A 20554-nucleotide genomic window follows, 5' to 3' on the forward strand; every position below is an offset into this window, starting at 1 on the left:
TTAAGATCAGGTACACTGCCTTGGAATCCTAGCTCCGCCACTCACTAATCTTACATATTGAAGCAAATCATGTAAACATTTCCCCTATGCTTAAACTAAATGTAGTCTCAACTTAGTTTCCCTTAGCCACATCCCCAAAATGCCCACAGTCACTTGAACATACTAGGGGAATATGTGAGAGAAAGTAAACAAGAGTAGAAAGAGACAGGGAATTTAATCAACTGCAATTAAAATGTCTTATTTTTGCAAATTTTATAAAAATACGTGACAAGGTGAACACATGAGGCTTTGCTAGGGTTGGAAGGAGACTGGGCAAGTAAGAGTCCCTGAAATTTTAGCTTCACCATCTTATTGATATATTCATCTTTGAGGTAACAATATTGATTAGCCTTAAACTTTGATATGCTTAATATTCATGTTATGATTTCTAGAGAAATCACCAAAGAATAAAAACAGGGCATATCATTAAAGGATATGAGTTATTAGATTGAAAGAGTGAATAAAAATAGCTCACATCAAGCACATCATTATATCATTTCAGAGAAGCAAAGAAAGATGATTCTAGAAGATTTGAGAGGAAAAAAAAGGTAATGTACTAAAGATAGAAAAACTGAATGGCATGAAATTTGTAACCATAACAGTGAAATTAAAACATAATAGAACAGTAAGTTTAAGGTTTCAATGGAAAACTTTTTTTTTTTTAAATTTTGAATTCTATTTCTAGCAAAACTGTATCAAGTATGAGGGTAGAATTAGGATGTTTTGAGATATACAAAGTATCAAAAAATTTTGCTTCTGAGAAATTTTTTTCTGGAAGGCCTGACAAAAGTTTAATCAAAACGTGAGAGTAAACCAAGAAAGATGATAGGAGAACAAGGAAATAGGAAGGCAATGTAGAAGAGAGGTGAAGGGAAGTTGCGGGAAGATTGGAAGCAAGACTTAAGAGCAACTGGCTTAGAGCAGGAGGATAGTGTTCTAAAAAACCAGAAAAATAAAGAACTAGTAGATGTATATAGAAGAGTTTTATTAATTAATTTGAAGATTTTGCTAAGAAATACTTATAGGGTTATGGAAACTAACCAAGTAGGGAAACAAGGCAATTGTCAACTCCAGGAATAATGAAACATTTTAAAAGAAAGGAAATATAGTGTGTTTTTTTTTTTTTGAAAAGTAAGCAATAAAAACACTGCACTTATGTAGTTATAATAATGTGTATTAGTTCATTCTCATGTTGCTATCAAGAACTGCCTGAGACTGGGTAATTTATAAAGGAAAGAGGTTTAATTGACTCACAGTTCTGCAGTGCTGTGGTGGGGGGTCCTCAGGAAACTTACAAACGTGGCAGAAGGGGAAGCAAACATATCCTTTTTCACATGGTGACAGGAAGAATGAGAGCTGAATGAAGGGGGAAGTCCCTTATAAAACCGTCAGGTCTTGTGAGAACTTACTATCATGAGAATAGCATGGGGGAAACTGCCCCTGTGATTGAGTTACCTCTACTGTGTCACTTCCATGACATGTGGAGCTTATAGGATTACAATTCAAGATGAGATTTGGGTGGGGACACAAAGCCAAACCATATCATTCCTCTCCTGGCGTCTCCCGAATCTCATGTCCTCATACTTCAAAACACAATCCTGCCCTTTCCAGCAGTCCCTCAAAATGTTAGCTCATCCCAGCTTTAACCTAAAAGTCCAAGTCTGAAGTCTCATCTGAGACAAGGCAAGTCCCTTCCACCTATGATCCTGTGAAATCAACAGCAAGTTAGTTACTTCCTAGATACAATGTGGGTACAGACATTGAGTAAATACACCCATTCCAAATGGGAGAATTTGGCCAAAACAAAGGGGCAACAGTCCCCATGCAAGTCTGAAATCCAGTGGGGCAGTCAAATCTTCAAGCTCTGAAATGATCCCCTTTGACTTCATGTCTCAGATTCAGGTCATGCTGATGCAAGAGGTGGACGCCTATGGCCTTTGGCAGCTCTGCCCCTGTGGCTTTGCAGGGTATGTCCCCACTCCAGGCTGCTTTCCTGGGCTGGCGTTAAGTGTCTGTGGCTTTTCCAGGTGCCCTGTGCAAGCTGTTGGTGGAGATACCATTCTGAGGTCTGGAGGATGGTGGCTCTCTTCTCACAGCTCCATTAGGCAGTGCCTCAGTGGGGACCTTGTGTGTGGGCTCCAACCCCGCATTTCCCTTCTGCACTGCCCTAGCAGTGGTTTTCAGTTAGGGATCCACCCCTGCAGCAAACTTCTGCCTGGAAACCAAGGCATTTCCATACATCCTCTAAAATCTAGGTGGAGGTTTCCAAATCTCACTTCTTGACTTCTGTGCTTCTGCAGGCCCAGTACCACTTATAAGGTGCCAAGGCCTGGGACTTGCACCCTCTGAAGCAATGGCTTAAGCTTTACATTGGCCCCTTTTAGCCATAGCTAGAGCTGAAACAACTGGGATGCAGGAAACCGTGTCCTGAGGCTGCACAGAGCACGGGGGTCCTGGGTCCAGCCCACAAAACCATTTTTTCATCTTAGGCCTCCAAGTCTGTGATAGAAGGGGCTGCAGTAAAGGTCTCTGGAATGCCCTGGAGACATTTTTCCCATTGTCTTGGTGATTAACATTTGACTGCCTATTACTTATGCAAATTCTGCAGTGTGCTTGAATGTCTGTTCAGAAAATTGATTTTTCTTTTTTCACAGCATTCTCAGGCTGCAAATTTTCCAACCTTTTATGCTCTGTCACCTCTTGAATGCTTTGCTGCTTAGAAATTTCTTCCACCAGAAACCCTAAATCATCTCTCTGAAGTTCAAAATCCCACAGATCTCTAGGACAGGGGCAAAATGCTGCCAGTCTCTTTGCAAAGCAAGAGTAATCTTTATTCCTGTTCCCTCCAAATTCCTCATCTCCATCTGAGACCACGTCATCCTGGACTTTATTGTCCATATCACTATCAGAATTTTGGTCAAAGGCATTCAACAAGTCTCTAGGAAGTTCCAAACTTTCCCACATCTTCCAGTTTTCTGAGTCCTTCAATTCTCCAGGAAGTTGCAAACTATTCCACATTTTCCTGTCTTCTTCTGAGCCCTCCAAACTGTTCCAACCTCAGCCTGTTACCCAGTTCCAAACTCGATTCCACATTTTTGGGTATCTTTGTTTATTTATTTTATTTATTTATTTATTTATTTTTATTTATTATTTATTTCTTTTTTTGTTTTACTTTAAGTTCTGGGATACTTGTGCAGAATGTGCAGGTTTGTTACGTAGGTATACATGTGCCATGTTGGTTTGCTGCACCTATTATCCCATCATCTAGATTTTAAGCCCCGCATGCATTAGCTGTTTGTCCTGATGCTCTTGCCCCCTTGCCCCTGATACCCCAACAGGCCCCATTGTGTGATGGTCCCCTCCCTGTGTCCATGTGTTCTCATTGTTCAACTCCCAATTATGAGTGAGAACATGGGGTGTTTGGATTTCCCTTCCTGTGTTAGTTTGCTGAGAATGATGGTTGTTAGTTTGCTGAGAATGATGGTTTCCAGCTTCATCCATGTCCCTGCAAAGGACATGAACTCATTCTTTTTTATGGCTGCATAGTATTCCATGGCATATATGGGCCACATTTTCTTTATCCAGTCTATCATTGATGAGCATTTGGGTTGGTTCCAAGTTTTTGCTGTAGGAAATAGTGCTGCAATAAACATATATGTGAATGTCTTTATAGTAGAATGATTTATAATCCTTTGGGTATACACCCAGTAATGGGATTGCTGGGTCAAATGATATTTCTAGTTCTAGATCCTTGAAGAATCACCACTCTGTCCAAAATAGTTGAACTAATTTAGACTCCCACCAACAGTGTAAAAGTGTTCCTATTTCTCCATATCCTCTCCAGCATCTGTTGTTTCTTGACTTTTTAATGGTCACCATTCTAACTGGTGTGAGTTGGTATCTCACTGTGGTTTTGATTTGCACTTCTCTAATGACCATTATGATGAGTTTTTTTTTTCCATATGTTTGTTGGCCACATAAATGTCTTCTTTTGAGAAGTGTCTGTTCATATCCTTCACCCACTTTTTGATGGGGTTGTTTTTTTTTCTTGTAAATTTAAGTTTCTTGTAGATCTTGGATATTAGCCCTTTGTCAGATGGATATATTGCAAAAATTTTCTCCCATTCTGTAGGTTTCCTGTTCACTCTGATGATAGTTTCTTTTGCTGTGCAGAGCCTCTTTAGTTTAATTAGATCCCATTTGTCAATTTTGGCTTTTATAGCAATTGCTTTTGGTGTTTTAGTCATGAAGTCCTTGCCCATGCCTATGTCCTGAATGATATTGCCTAGGTTTTCTTCTGGGGTTTTTATGGTTTTAGGTTTTAGGTTTAAGTCTTTAATCCATCTTGAGTTAATTTTTGTATAACATTTAAGGAAGGGATCCTGTTTCAATTTTCTGAATAAGACTAGCCAGTTTTCCCAACACCATTTATTAAATAGAGAATCCTTTCCTCTTTGCTTGTTTTTGTCAAAGATCAGATGGTTGTAGATGGTTGTAGACCTGTGGTGTTATTTCTGAGGCCTCTGTTCTGATCCATTGTTCTATATATCTGTTTTGGTACCAGTCATGTTGTTTTGGTTACTGTAACCTTGTAGTATCATTTGAAGCCAGGTAGCATGATGTCTCCAGCTTTGTTCTTTTTGCTTAGGATTGTCTTGGCTATATGGGCTTTTTAAAAATTCCATATGAAATTTCAAGTAGATTTTCTAATTCTGTGAAGAAAGTCAGTTGTAGCTTGATGGGAATAGCATTGAATCTATAAATCACTTTGGGCAGTATGGCCATTTTCATAATACTGATTCTTCCTATCCATGAGCATGGAATGTTTTTTCCATTTGTTTGTGTCCTCTTTTATTTCCTTGAGCAGTGGTTTGTAGTTCTTTTTGAAGAGGTCCTTTGCGTCCCTTGTAAATTGTATTCCCAGGTATTTTATTCTCTTTGTAGCAATTGTGAATGGTGGTTCACTCATGATTGGGCTCTCTGTTTGTCTATTATTGGTGTATAGGAATACTTGTAATTTTTACACATTGATTTTGTATCCCGAGACTTTGCTGAAGTTGCTTATCAGCTTAAGTTTTTGGGCTGAGATGAGGGGTTTTCTAAATACACAATCATGTCACCTGCAGACAAAGACAATTTGACTTCCTGTCTTCCTATTTGAATACCCTTTATTTCTTTCTCTTGCCTGATTGCTCTGGCCAAAACTTCTAATATCATGTTGAATAGGAGTGGTGAGAGAAGGCACCCTTTTCTTGTGCTGGTTTTCAAAGGGAATGCTTCCAGCTTTTGCCCATTCAGTATGATATTGGCTATGGATTTGCCATAAATAGTTCTTATTATTTTGAGATATGTTCCATCAATACCTAGTTTATTGAGTGTTTTTAGCATGAAGGAGTGTTGAATTGTATTGAAGACCTTTTCTGCATCTATTGAGATAATCATGTGGTTTTTGTCATTGGTTCCATTTATGTGATGGATTACGTTTATTGGTTTGCCTATGTTGAACCAGCTGTGCATTCCAGGGATGAAGCTGACTTGATCATGGTAGATGAGCTTTTTGATGTGCTGCTGGATACAGTTTGCCAGTATTTTATAGAGGATTTGTGCATCGTTGTTCATCAGGGATATTGGCCTGAAATTTTCTTTTCTTTCTTTCTTTTTTTTTTTTTTTTTTTTTTTTTTTTTTTTGTGTCTCTGCCATGTTTTGGTGACAGGATGATGCTGGCCTATAAAATTAGTTAGGGAGGAGTCCCTCTTTTTCTGTTGTTTGGAATAGTTTCCCAAGGAATGGTACTAGCTCCTCTTTGTACCTCTGGTAGAATTCAACTGCAAATCCCTCTGGTCCTGGGCTTTGTTTGGTTGGTAGGCTCTTAATTACTGCCTCAATTTCAAAACTTGTTATTGGTCTATTCAGGGATTTGACTTCTTCCTAGTTTAGTCTTGGGAGGGTGTATGTGTCCAGGAATTTATCCATTTCTTCAAGATTTTCTAGTTTATTTGTATAGAGGTGTTTGTAGTATTCTCTGAGGGAAGTTTGTATTTCTATGTCATCAGTGATGATATCCCCTTTAATTTTTTATTGTGTCTATTTGATTCTTCTCTCTTTTCTTCTTTATTAGTCTTGCTAGTGGTCTATTTTGTTAATCTTTTCAAAAACCCACCTTCTGGATTCAATGATTTTTGAAGGGTTTTTCGTTTCTCTATCTCCTTCAGTTCTTCTCCGAGCTTAGTTGTTTCTTGTCGTCTGCTGGCTTTTGAATGTGTTTGCTCATGCTTCTCTAGTTCTTTTAATTGTGATGTTAGGGTGTTGATTTTAGATTTTTCTTGGTTTCTGATGTGAGCATTTAGTGCTGTAAATTTCCCTCGAAACACTGCTTTAGCTGTGTCCCAGAGATTCTGGTACGTTGTGTCTTTGTTCTCGTTGGTTTCAAAGACCTTATTTATTTCTGACTTTATTTTGTTATTTACCCCATAGTCATTCGGGAGCAGGTTGTTCAGTTTCTATGTAGTTGTGCAGTTTTGAGTGAGTTTCTTAATTCTGAGTTCTAATTTGATTGCACTGTGGTCTGAGAGACTGTTTGTTATGATTTTCATTCTTTTGCATGTCCTGAGGAGGGTTTTACTTCCAATTATGTGGTCAATTTTAGAATAAGTGCTATGTGGCACTGAGAAGAATATATATTCTGTTGATTTGGGATGGAGAGTTCTGTAGATGTCTATTAGGTCCTCTTGGTCTAGAGCTGAGTTCAAGTCCTGATTATCCTTGTTAATTTTCTGTCTCATTGATCTAATATTGACAGTGGGGTGTAAAGTCTCCCACTATTATTGTGTGGGAGTCTAAGTCTCTTTGTACATCTCTTAGAACTTGCTTTATGAATCTGGGTGCTCCTGAGTTGGGTGCATATATATTTAGGATAGTTAGCTCTTCTTGTTGCATTGATCCCTTTACCAATATGTAATGCCCTTCTTTGTCTTTTTTGATATTTGTTGGTTTAAAGTCTGTTTTATCAGAGACTAACATTGCAACTCCTGATTTTTTTTTTTTTTTTTTTTTTTTTTTTTTGCTTTCCATGTGCTTGGTAAATATTCCTCTATCCCTTTATTTTGAGCCTATGTATGTCTCTGCATGTGAGATGGGTCTCCTGAATACTGCACATCAATGGGTCTTGATTCTTTATCCAACTTGCCAGTTTGTGTCTTTTAATTGGGGCATTTGGCCCATTTACATTTAAGGTTAATACTGTTGTGTGTGAATTTGATCCTGTCATCATGATGCTTGCTGGTTATTTTGCACATTAGTTGATGCAGTTTCTGCATAGTGTCATAGGTCTTTATATTTTCATGTGTTTTTGCAGTGGCTGGTACCAGTTTTTCCTTTCCATATTTAGTGCTTCCTTCAGGAGCTCTTGTAAGGTATGCCTGGTGGTGACAAAATCCCTCAGCATTTGCTTGTCTGTAAAGAATTTTATTTCTTCTTTACTTATGAAACTTAGTTTGGCTGGGTATGAAATACTGAGTTGAAAGTTCTTTTGTTTAAAATGTTGAATATTGGCTCCCACTCTGTTCTGGCTTGTAGAGTTTCTGCAGAGAGATCTGCTGTTAGTCTGATGGGCTTCCCTTTGTAGATGACCTGACCTTTCTCTCTGGCTGCCCTTAACTTTTTTTCCTTCATTTCAGCCTTGGAGAATCCGATGGTTATGTGTCTTGTGGTTGCTCTTCTTGAGGATTATCTTAGTCATGTTCTTTGTATTTCCTGAATTTGAATGTTGGCCTGTCTTGCTAGGTTTGGGAAGTTCTCCTGGATAATATTGTGAATTTTTTTTTTTTTTTAAATTTGCTTCCATTCTCTTCATCATTTTCAGATACACCAATCAATCATAGGTTTGGTCTTTCCACAGAGTCCCATATTTCTTGGAGGCTTTGTTCATTCCTTTTCATTCTGTTTTCTCTAATCTTGTCTTCCAGCCTGACTGATTTCATTAAGTTGATCTTCAAACTCTGATATTTTTCCTTCTGCTTGATTGATTTGGCTATTGATACTTGTGTATACTGCACAAAGTTCTCGTTCTGTGTTTTTCAGCTCCATCAGTTCATTTATGTTCTTCTCTAAACTGATTATTCTAGTTAGCAGTTCCTGTAACCTGTTATCAAGGTTCTTAGCTTCCTTGCATTGCATTAAAACATGCTTCTTTAGCTCAGAGGAGTTTGTTGTTACCCACCTTCTGAAGCCTACTTCTGTCAATTCGTCAAACTCATTCTCATTCTCTCTCCTGTTTTGTGCCCTTGCTGGAGAGGAGCCGTGATCCTTTGTAGGAGAATAAATATTCTGGCTTTTGGAATTGTCAGCTTTTTTGTGCTGGTTATTCCTCATCTTTGTAGATTTATCTACCTTTGATCTTTGATGCTAATGACCTTTGGATGTGGTTTTTTGGGTGGGTGTCCTTTATGTTGGTGTTGATGTTGATGTTGCTTTCAGTTTGTTAGTTTTTCTTTTAACAGTCAGGCCCCTCTTCTGCAGATCTACTGGAGTTTTCTGGTGGTCCAATCCAGACCCTGTTTTCCTGGGTATCACCAGCAGAGGCTGCAGAACAGCAAGGATTGCTGCCTGCTCCTTCCTCCAGAAGCTTCATCCTAGAGGGCACCGGCCATATGCCAGTTGGAGCTCTACTGTATGAGGTGTCTGTCAATCCCTGCTGGGAGGTACCCCCTAGTCAGGAGGTATGGGGGTCAGGGACCCACTTGAGGAGGCAGTCATATCCCTTAGTAGAGCTTAAATGTTGTCCTGGGAGATCCACTGCTGTCTTCAGAACCAGCAGGTGGGAACGTTTAAGTCTGCTGAAACTGCACCCACAACCACCCCTTCCCTCAGGTGTTCTGTCCCAGGGACATGGGAATTTTATCCTCAAGCCCCTGACTGGGGCTGCTGTGTTTTCTTCAGAGATGCCCTGCCCAGTGAGAAGGAATCTAGAGAGGCACCCTGGCCATAGCCATTTTACTGTGTTGTGGTGAGTTCTGCCCAATCTGAACTTCTGGGCTTTCTCAACACTCTCAGGGGAAAACTGCCTACTGAAGCCTCAGTGATGGCGCACACCCCTCCCCACACTGATCATCCAAGCCGACTTCAGACTGCTATGCTGGCAGTGAGAATTTCAAGCCAGTGATTCTTAGCTTGCTGGGCTCCCTGGGTGTAGGACCCACTGAGTGAGACCACTTGGCTCCCTGGCTTCAGTTGCCTTTCCAGGGGAGTGAACAGTTCTGTCTTGCTGGGGTTCCAAGTGTCACTGGGCTAGGAAAAAAAAAACAAAACTCCTGCAGCTAGCTTGGTGTCTGCCCAAACAGCTGCCCAGTTTTGTGCTTGAAACCCAGAGCCCTGGTGGTGCAGGCACATGAAGGTTCTTCTGTTCTGTGGGTTGCGAAAACCATGGGAAAAGCATAGTATCTGGACCTGGTAGCACAGTCCCTCATGACTTCCCTTGGCTAGGTGAGGGAGGTCCCTGGCCCCTTGCACTTCATGGGTGAGGTGACACCCCACCCTGCTTCTTCTCACCCTCCATGGTCTGCACCCACTGTCTAACCAGTCCCAATGAGATGAACTGGTATCTCAGTTGGAAATGCAGAAATCACCCACCTTCTGCGTTGGTCTTGCTGGGAGCTGCAGATCGAAGCATTTCATATTTGGCCATCTTAGTCTGGGTTCTCTGTTTTGGGGTATCTTTATAGCAGCACCCCACTTCTGTTACCAATGTACTGTATTAGTATATTCTCATGCTGTTATAAAGAACTGGCTGAGATTGGGTAATTTATAAAGGAAAGTTTAATTGACTCACAGTTCTGCAGTGCTGGTAGGGGCCTCTGGAAACTTACAATCATGTCGGAAGGGGAAGCAAACACATCCTTCTTTACATGGCAGCAGGAGGAAGAATGAGAGCAAAATGAAGGCATAGACCCTTTATAAAACCATCAGATCTCATGAGAACTTACTATCATGAGAATAGCATGGGGGAAATTTCCCCTGTGATTCAATTACCTCCCACATGACATGTGGGAATTATGGGATTACAATTCAAGATGAGATTTGGGTGGGGACACAAAGCCAAACCATATCATAAGGCAAACACCAAATATTTACCAAAAATTTTGATGTTGCTCTTTTGGGTGGATGGGGGAGGGAGAGGAAAATGGAAGAAGTGTGTGTATATATATGTGTATATGTGTTAACATTTCCTTTTCCAAATAGGAAATCAATAAACAGTGTACAAAATACATTAAGCACAATATATATTTTATTCATAAATATGACAATAGATGTCAGGAGAAAAGCTAGAAGAGTTAATAGTGATTTCTTCTGGGGTTTACAATTGAGGGGTGAGGCGATGTAGAGCAAGGTACCATTTTTCTTATATACTCTGTAGAACTTTTTGACTTTTAAAAACAATGTATGAGAGGACTTAAAAAAGTTCATGGGGCTGGGTGTGGTGGCTCATGGCTGTAATCCTAGCACTTTGGGAGGCTTAGGCAGGCAGATCACTTGAGGTCAGGAGTTCAAGACCAGCGTGGCCAACACTGGAAAACCCTGTCTCTACTAAAAATACAAAAATTAGCTGGGCATGGTAGTGGGCACCTGTAATACCAGCTACTCAGGAGGCTGAAGGAGGAGAGTCAATTGAACCCAGGAGGCGGAGGTTGTAGTGAGCCTAGATTGCATCACTGTACTCCAGCCTGGTTGACACAGTGAGACTCCATCTCAACAACAACAAAACAACAACAACAAAAAAACAACAAAACGTTTGGGGAAATGCATATTATGAAAAAAACTGCGAATGGATTTTACATTTTCTTTCTCCCCAGATAAACTCAGTCTAACTTGTTATAATGTGTCTAAGCAGAATCCAATTTGAGGCACTAAGAAGGACAAGATAGCAGTTTGAAAAGTGCCCCATCACAGCAATATGAATTCTGTTAATATTCAAATTGAAGCAAGAACACACATCAAATTTATGGTTAAGCTTTGTTGGAAGAATAGTGAAATCATTGATACTTTATGAATACTTTATGGGGACAATGCCCCAAAGAAATCAGCAGCTTACAAATAGATAACTCATTTTAAGAATGGATGAAACAATGTTGAACACCTTAGTGGCAGATCATCCACGTCAGTACATGAAGAAAAAATTAATTTTGTTTGTTCCTGAATTGCAGAGGACTGACAATAGCAGAAACATTTATAGCCCACACCACAGACATCTCACTTGGTTCAGCACACAGAGTTCTGAATGACAAATTACAGTTGAGCAAACTTTTCACTCAGTGGGTGCCCAAACTGTTGCACCCAGATTAGCTGCAGGTAAGAATAGAGCATTCAATGAAAATTTTAAACAAATGGTATTAAGATCCTGAAGCATTTCTTTGAAGAATTGTAATAGTAGAAGAAACATGGCTTTACCAGTATGATTCTGAGGACAAATTACAATCAAAGTAATGGCTACTAAGAGGTGGAAGTGGTCCAGTCAAAGCAAGAGTGGATTGGTCAAGAGCAAAGATGCCAAAGTTTTTTGGGATGCTCAAGACATTTAGCTTGTTGACTTTCTGGAGGGCCAAAGAACAATAACATCTGCTTATGGTGAGTATTTTGAGAAAGTTAGCTAAAGCTGTAGCAGAAAAATGCCCAAGGAAGCTTCACAAGAGAGTCCATCTCCATCATAGCAATACTCCTACACCTCCTCTCATCAAACAAAGGCAATTTTGTGAGAGTTTTGATGGGAAATCATTAGACATCCACCTTAAAGTCCTGATTTGGCTTTTTTTTTCTTTTTTTCTTTTCTTTTTTTTTTTTTTTTGAGACAGAGTCTGCTCTGTTGCATGGGCTGGCGTGCAGTGGCACGATCTTGGCTGACTGCAAGCTCCGCCTCCCAGGTTCACACCATTCTCCTGCCTCAGCCTCCTGAGTAGCTGGGACTACAGGTGCCCGCCACCACGCCCAGCTAATTTTTTGTATTTTTAGTAGAGACGGGGTTTCACCGTGTTAGCCAGGATGGTCTCGATCTCCTGACCTGGTGATCAACCGGCCTTGGCCTCCCAAAGTGCTGGGATTACAGGTGTGAGCCACCACGCCCGTCCTGATTTGGCTTTTTCTGATTTCTTTTTGTTTCCTTAAAAAAATCTGTTAAAAGGTACCCATTTTTCTTGAGTTAATAATGTAAAAAAAGACTGCATTGACATGGTTAAATTTCCAGGACCCTCGATTCTTTAGGGATGGACTATGTGGCTGGTATCATGGTTTATAGAAATGTCTTGATCTTGATGGAGCTTATGTTAAAAAATAAAGTTTATATTTTTTGTTTTTATCTTTTAGTTCCATTTTCCATGAACTTTTGAAAGTCCCTTTGTGTATGTGTTAATTTGATAAAAATTAAAACTGATTATAAAAAAGATATCATGGGGCAATTTAGGGGAAAATTATGTTTTAACTAAAATGTTTTTGAATTAAAAAGACAAGTTTTTTTTTTTTTCAGGACTTCAGAGTTTTATTATTACTCAAGTCAGTCTTCCTCAGCATTTGGGGATCAGAGTTTTTTGTTTGTTTGTTTTGAGACCGAGTCTCTCTCTGTCACCCAGGCTGGAGTGCAGTGGCGTGATCTTGGCTCACTGCAACCTCTGCCTCCCGGGTTCAATTGATTCTTCTTCCTCAGCCTCCTGAGTAGCTGGGACTATAGGCGCACACCACCATGCCCGGCTAATTTTTATAATTTTAGTAGAGATGGGGTTTCACCATATTGGCCAGGCTGGTCTCGAACTCCTGACCTCATGATCTGCCCGCCTTGGCCTCCCAAAGTGCGGGGATTACAGGCGTGAGCCACCATGCCTGGCCTGGGGATCAGGGTTTTTAAGGACAACTTAGTGGGTAGGGGAAGCCTGTGAGCTGGGAGTGCTGATTGGTCAGGTCAGTGATGAAATCATAGGGAGTAGAAGCTGTCTTCTTGTGCTGAATCAGTTCTTGGGTGGGGGCTACAAGATCAGATGAGCCAGTTTATTGATCTGGGTAGTGCCACCTGATCCATCAAGTGCAGGGTCTGCAAAATATCTCAAGCACTGATCTTAGGAGCAGTTCAGGTAGGGTCAGAATCTTGTCACCTTCAGCTGCATGACTCCTAAACCATAATTTCTAATCTCATGGCTAATTTGTTAGTCCTACAAAGGCTGTTTAGTCCCCAGGCAAGAAAGAGGCTTGTTTTGGGAAAGGCCTGTTATCTTTTTTTAAACTAAAAACTAGAAACTATGCTCCTCCCAAAGTTAGATCAACCTATGCCTAGGAATGAACAAGGAGAGCTTGGAGGTTAGAAGCAAGATGGAGTTGGTTACGTCAGGTCTCTTTCACTGTCTAAGGTGTAATTTTGCAGTGGCAATTTCAGTCCCTCTCTTTAGGTTTTATACCTCTTAATCTTAAGGTGTTGGCTAATGAAGATGGAAAAAGGGCGAAGACTTCTCTAACTTATTCCTGCTGATCAGGGGCATAGTGATGGTAGGTGTTGACCCCAAGGTGAGAGGAGTGGAACCACTTTGCAACTTTCTGATCATATTCACACAGAGCAGGCTGGGCTTCCAAGGCTTGCATGTTAAAGGCGTTAGTATTGTCATCTATAGTTTTAGTACAGCATTTAAGGGAGTAGCATACTATAAGCTAAATGATGAGCTCTAAGATAAGGAGTGCAGTTCCCAGTTTTAAAAGTAAAAATCTGAGAGCATTAGTTTGGGAACTTGTAGCCCACAAAGAATTTAGGATTTTGTCCAAACTGCAGAAAAAAACTCAAGAACAGCTAACAACAGGTGTTCTATAGTTTTTTCTTTTGAAGCATAATTTTTCTCTCTCCAGTCCCCATTTTTATGAAAAACAAATGAAAATAGAACTAATTTGTTTACAAAATGAACTTTAGTCTTATTGTAATTGGCCTGATTATTGCGTACAGTGCAGCAAGATTATTTTTCACATAGGCTTTTTAAAATTGGCTTTGGTGGAACTCTGTTCCATAGGGAATCTCAGATAAGATTTTTTTAAAGCCGAGCCCAGCCATGGGCTTGTACCTCAAATACCTATGAGCTGGGATCTGTGGAACTTTGAACTTAAGAGTGATGATTTAGAGTATCAGGTGGAAAAAATTTGTAAGTAGCAAAGCATACAAGATGTGGTCTGCCTGCTTCTAAAAGGCTATGCTCATATGCATAAGCAAAAAACTACTTGAAACTGGAACGTATATTTTGAAAGGAAGGAGAATGTAAAAAGTTTGAAAATTTGCAGCCATGCCATGTGGTAAAAAAGAAAAGACTATTTTCTAGGGAGGAATTCAGGCATGCTGCAGAAATGTGAATAACTAAAGGAAGAGAAGGGCCCTCCTCTCCTCTTGAGGTCCCAGGATAACTTGGGGCTCCTAGGCCTGTTAGAAAGTGACATTCTTTACTTACCACAGGTCAGGAACCTTGTACAGGGACTGTGTAGACAGAGTATGAGGCCAGATTTCCCTAGGGGCTGTTATTGGCTCTATAAGTCAACCTTGATTATTTAAAGAAAGTATGCCATTCCAGTCAAAGTCTTGGTAAAATAACCAGTTTCTCCAATTGTGTCCTGTTGAAAACAGATTCTTATTGCACTTATGCAAATAACTATACTGCCATAAGTTGAGAATACTCACAAATAGTTTCCAAATTCTGGATAAATTAGGTAGAGAAACAAATATGCTCCAAATTTTGTTCATAGGAATATATTTTACTAAATTGTTAAAAGCTGTAAATAGCTCAAAAGTTTTCTTGGCTCTGGAAACAAAAAGGATCAGCAATGTTTTATGCAAAAAAGTCAGAAAAAGATTACTTTAGTCTTCTAATAGTTCAGTTAACTCCTGTTCTGCTTGATATTCATGAATATTTCAGCTCTCCATGGGAGTCTTGGAAGTTTTTTCTCTTTATTCTAATGTCATAATCCCCAAAATTATAAGAAACTTGCATTCAAGAGCACCTGTCAATGTTTTATAGCTGATTAGGAAACCACCATTTAAAGAGGATCAAAATAAGGCAACAATTGCCTATGGATGACAAAAAATCTTAAGGCAGCCATAGTTAAAGACACAATTGACAAGAAAATGTGTTACCTCTGTGGCACACAATAATTTAACATAATTATAATTCTTAATGATATCATATACTAAGTCATATCAGAAGTGTAGGAGTTTCACATAATTTTGGAGCATATACCTATAACACATTTACACAAATATAGCCCAAAGAAAGCCAAATACCATTTTAAATTTGACAGTGCTTCCTGTATGATTTTTATACCAAATAAGCCAACACATCATTTTTGGACTTCAGGGGACCTAATGTCTAAAGGATTAATTAGGTCAGAAAGTGACATACTTTATAATTTGATTTTGGAAAGTTTGTCAGATATCAAAGGCATAAAACACTGGATATCACAAAATGGGATCACAGTTTATTTACTTATCTGAGGTGGTAACTCAAAAAAAATATTTTTAAAGCAAAACCCTTTACTCTGATAGAAGAGTTTTAGTTTTCCAAACAAGACCCAATGGAGATAGCAAGAGGCCAACTAATATCTTGTCCTTCCTCCCCCTTTTTCCCTGCCATTTACCCAAAGGGGCAAAAAACCCCCTTTCATTATCTTTTAATATTACATACAAATCTTTTTCAAATGAGAAAACCAAATTTCATGTTTGCATTAGTGCATCTTCAATGTTAAAGCTAGTTTTTTAAATAAAATATTATAAATTATATAGTTTAAATTAGTTTGACCATAAGGTAATATTTTTTGAAACTTTTTTAGAACCCTTTATAGTTTTCTCCATAGAGCTCTTTTTTTTCTAAAGAAAAATTCTTTTAAATTTCTTGTTACCAGACTCTAGCCAGAAGAGCCAATATTTCTGGCTTTTGAATTCTACCACAAGTAACTTTCCACATGAAATTAATAACTTTTAACTAAGGTTATAACTTAACTATGGATGCATAAAGTGTTTTAAAGAGATGGTAAGCATTTTTTTAAAAAAGAAGATTTATAATCTCCCCAAGGATAGTTCAGAGAAAGGAAAATTCAAGACAGGAAATCAGAAGTGATTGTTGAGGGGAAAAAAACCTTAATATGTGGCAAAGTTACACACATAATAAACCAGAGAGAAATTATTCCGGAAGCCAAGAATTGAATCTGGACTACCATTGTCAAAAAACAAAGCCTTAGCTGCTGAGCTACACGGCATTGAGCAGTTTCTATTCCTCTTCCCAGAAGGCTAGAGCAGTCAATTTCAAGCTTGCAAAGGCTCTTGATTGCTTAAGATAATTTTAGGGCTATGATATGAACCGTAAAATTTCTGTCCTCTGGATGGCAGAAACCAAGGGAAAGTATCCCCACATGGTTGCAAGGTTTAAGTTCTTAAGGACACAAAACAAGATAGAGAAATTTCATCCAATATTGGTTTCAGGGACCCACAGCAAAGTTTGTAAATGACCAGCCTGCTGGGGCTGGCTTGAAAAGCAGCCTTATAGGGGCCCTAAACCCTCATTGTATCTTGTGATACCTATTACAGAATAACACAGAAAGACAAATTCTTAGCACACAGCACACCAGATTTGCTACAGCCTAAGGCTAGTTTCACAAATCCTTTTTTCTATCAATCAGACTCATGCAGAGGAGACAAATAGTGATGTCTACCATTTACATACACACATAGAGAAGGAGCGAGAAAGAGACCAGAAACTTGGCTGGTAAGAATTTCATATGCTTTTTTTTTTTTTTTTTTTTTTTTGCTGGCATACCAGGTTTCCAGGTTCCTTTTCTCTGCAGCTTCCAGAAGAATGGAGCAACTTTTGATGATCCTGCTTGATGTGCCATAGCTGTGGGGTTCCAGCCACTTTACAAAAGCCACTTTTTCTGTCTTATGGAATCATAGACAAAAGATTCTCAATTTTGCAAGATGTTGCCTAATGGGCTGCATGGGGAACCGAATTAACATTTTCCATTCTAGCAAAATACACATAACAAAACAGACACCAGTCACCTCATTCAGCATCCAATATCAACCTGTCAAAGCTCAAACTTTCTCCTGTTGGTCCCCTGTTGACTTTGATCTACTCTAGGTGGGGAAGGATGACCTCTGAATGGTAATTCACAACGGGTGGTCTCTGGGCAAGGTGAAGAGTGGATAGTCACCCTGAGACAGGCCTGTTGAGCATTCTTTCAGGCTCATGGAATGTAACCAGACAAGGAAAGTTCTCTGAGTTAGGACTGTGGAACTTCTGTAGACAATTCCTTCTGAGATCCCCTCCACATGTACAAACATACGCTAAGACAAGAAGGACAGAAGGCCTTCCAAATCAGATTCCTGATCAAGAACTCCAAGAGTATCTCATCCAAACTATCCTCCTATTCTCAGTCTGAGAAATCTCCCTGAAATCTTTCTGATTGAGGAGAAGTCTCCTGAACCAAGACTTCCTACTAGTTAGGGAGAGCCAACCATGACTCCCCAGGAGCTGAACCGAGACAGACACCCCCCAGTGGGGCTATAGACAAACCAAGACCCCCGAAGGACCTGAATTGAGATAGACATCCCATGGTGGAGCTACAAACAGATACCCCACAATGGGGCTGTGGACAGACACCCCATCATGGGGCTACAGAACCATTTGGGAGAAGGAAGGAGGCATTGGCAGTGCCTAGGATACTCACCAAACCAGACACCTTGTAATGGGGTTACAGCTACAGACACTCTGCCATGGAGCCATAGATACCCTGTGAGGGGGCTACAGTAATGGGATGTCTTACCAGGACTATTTCTTTATTATAGTTAAATCCATGCACATTGGGTGGGCAGCACTGCCAAGAGTAGCAGAGTCAGCCCCCAGTCCAAGAGAACTAGGCAGCCACTTGGGCTGGCCTCTGGATCCATTGCCAGAGTGGGACTACTGAACCATGTGCTGGTAGTCACAAGGGCATTGCTGGATGAGGCCCCAGATTTGTAACCACCCAGTGGGTTCACCTTGCCGCTGTGTGGACAGAACCAATTTATCATGATGGGAATTACAATAGAGAAAGAGTAATTCATGCAGAGCCTTCTTTGCAGTAGACTGGAGTTTTATTGTTACTCACATCAGTCTCCAATAAAGTTTGACTAATGAGGTACAGTGGTGTATGCTAAAACCAAGAGAGCATGCAAATGCATTTGTAAAGGTCCTGTCCTAATTTTCTTCATCAATAGATAAATTTTTGTAAGTCTGCCTTTCAATCATATTATATAGAAAGTGGTAGGCCAGGTAGGCCAGGTGCAGTGGCTCATGCCTGTAATCCCAGCACTTTGGGAGGCTGAACTGGGTGGATCATTTGAGGTAAAGAGTTCAAGACCAGCTTGGCCAACATGATGAAACCCCATCTGTACTAAAAATACAAAAATTAGCTGGGTGTGGTGGTGTGGGCCTGTAGTCCCAGCTACTTAGGAGGCTGAGGCAGATGAATTACTTGAACCTGTGAAGTGGAGGTCGATATTGCACCACTGCACTCCAGCCATGGTGACAGAGTGAGACTCCATCTCAAAAAGAAGGAAAGAAAGAAACAAAGTGGCAATTAACTTACTTTTCTGTTATTTGTTGAGAAAAAAATGGGGTGGAGATGTAAATCCTACAGAAATTTGTAAGTTTTAGAACATACTCATTCACTTGTTTCAATATCTTCAGGATATGGGAAGTTGGGCTCGTTTAATATCTCATATTAAATTTTCTGTTTAACCCTCTTTCTCTCTCTCTACCCCTCCTCTTCTCCTTCCCTTACCCCTGCTTGAAGCTATTATCTTTTAGTGAATTGGGTGTATGCCTAAAATCGCAGTCAAAAAACCTAGAAAAACTAGGATTATAAGTGTAGTCTCTTAACTCACAGAGCATATCAGTTGCTCAATAAAATTTTTCCCATGAATTAAAAAAAAATCATAATAAAGCAGTCTAATATAGTGGATAAATCTATCCATTTTGGAATCAGGTTCAAATCTCAGTTCCGCAACTTGCTAGCTTCGCAGCTTGGGTCAAGCAGTGTATCTCTCCAAGCCTCAGTTCCCTCATATGTAATATATGATGTATTAATGTCTACTTCAGAAGATTAGATGAGATGAGTAAAGTACCTGACGTGTTTGTGGGTGTGTGTATGTAGATATAGCATGTATGGGATATAGTAATTTAATATTTTATTATTATTCCTATAACAATATCTTTTTTATTTTTTTGTTTTGTAGATGCGGCTACCATGGTCTCTTGCTGTGCTATTTCTTGGTCAACTGTTGATTATCAAGTAGCTTTAAGAAAATCCTTACCTGACAAGAAGCTTCTTAATGGATTATGTCCCAAAATCACATATCTCTTTTACAAGTTTTTTACATTATTATCGTGGATGCTCAGCGTTGTACTTCTACTATTCTTAAATGTTAAGATTGCTTTATTTATGTTGTTATTTCTTTGGTTGTTAGGTGTAATATGGGCATTTAAAAAGAACACCCAGTTTTGTACTTCTGTAAGTATGGAATTCTTATACAGGATTGTTGTTGGATTCATTCTTATCTTTACGTTTTTTAATATTAAGGGACAGAATACCAAGTGTCCAATGTCTTGTTATTATATTGTTAGGGTACTGGGCACTTTGGGCATATTGATTGTATTCTGGGTTTGCCCTCTCACTATTTTTAATTCAGACTATTTTATACCTATCAGTATCACTATAGTTCTTACTCTTCTTCTTGGAATTCTTTCTCTTATTGTTTATTATGGGACTTTTCACCCCAACAGAAGTGAAGAAACAAAATGTGATGAAATTGATGGAAAACCAGTTCTAAGAGAATGTAGAATGAGATATTTCCTAATGGAATAAGCTATTCATTTATGATATATATTTTCTTATATTTTATTTCATTGGTTAGTAAAGAAAATGTGTATTATGTGAGTGTATTGTCTCTTATTTTTGCCACTTTTAATTTGAAATTAATTCTGTGAAATAGGAGGTACATAGTAGTATTTTATTTTTAAAATTAATTTCTCATTTGGTTTTGAAGATCTTGCGTACTCAGATATCTTTCTGCTGCCTGGTAGAGCTGCCATCTTGAGCCTGAAATGTAAGAAATGGTCTGGTTTTCATAATGAGAAGGCTGGAATTGAGCTTCCTTCCTATTTTTCTTCCTTGTTCCTGAACTAATACTACTGTACCTGTTGTGGAGGACTGCAAAGGGAAGAGAAAAGCAGAACACTTTATGATTTTTTCCTTTATTGTCTTCAGTGCATATATTTGCAGTTGGGGACAGGTTGAGTAGAGGAAAAGGGAAGGAAGGGTAAGAAGAAAACAAATTTTTAGCACCTGCTATGCTTTCATCCATGAAATCTCCAATTCATAAGTACAAAAGAGAACTGGTATGCATTTGAGAGGTTTGACATTTCATTATTTACTGATTTCCTAGCTTGTCTGAATTAACGCACTCTTAACATAATTATA

The 20554-nt window shown here is 39.3% G+C and overlaps 1 protein-coding gene across 1 annotated transcript in view; it reads left to right on the forward strand.

Moving 5' to 3' along the window:
- The window catches only part of XKR9 (XK related 9), a 54210-nt gene extending 34204 nt beyond the window's left edge, over nt 1-20006 (forward strand). Inside the window, exon 5 of the mRNA XM_015454945.4 lies at nt 19311-20006. Within this exon, the coding sequence (XP_015310431.3) occupies nt 19311-19939 (629 nt within the window). The 3' untranslated portion in view covers nt 19940-20006. The remainder of the gene's footprint in view (nt 1-19310) is intronic.
- Nucleotides 20007-20554: the final 548 nt, after the last annotated feature.

The sequence above is a fragment of the Macaca fascicularis genome, chromosome 8 (assembly GCF_037993035.2).
Source record: "Macaca fascicularis isolate 582-1 chromosome 8, T2T-MFA8v1.1".
NCBI classification, from domain to species: Eukaryota; Metazoa; Chordata; class Mammalia; order Primates; family Cercopithecidae; genus Macaca; species Macaca fascicularis.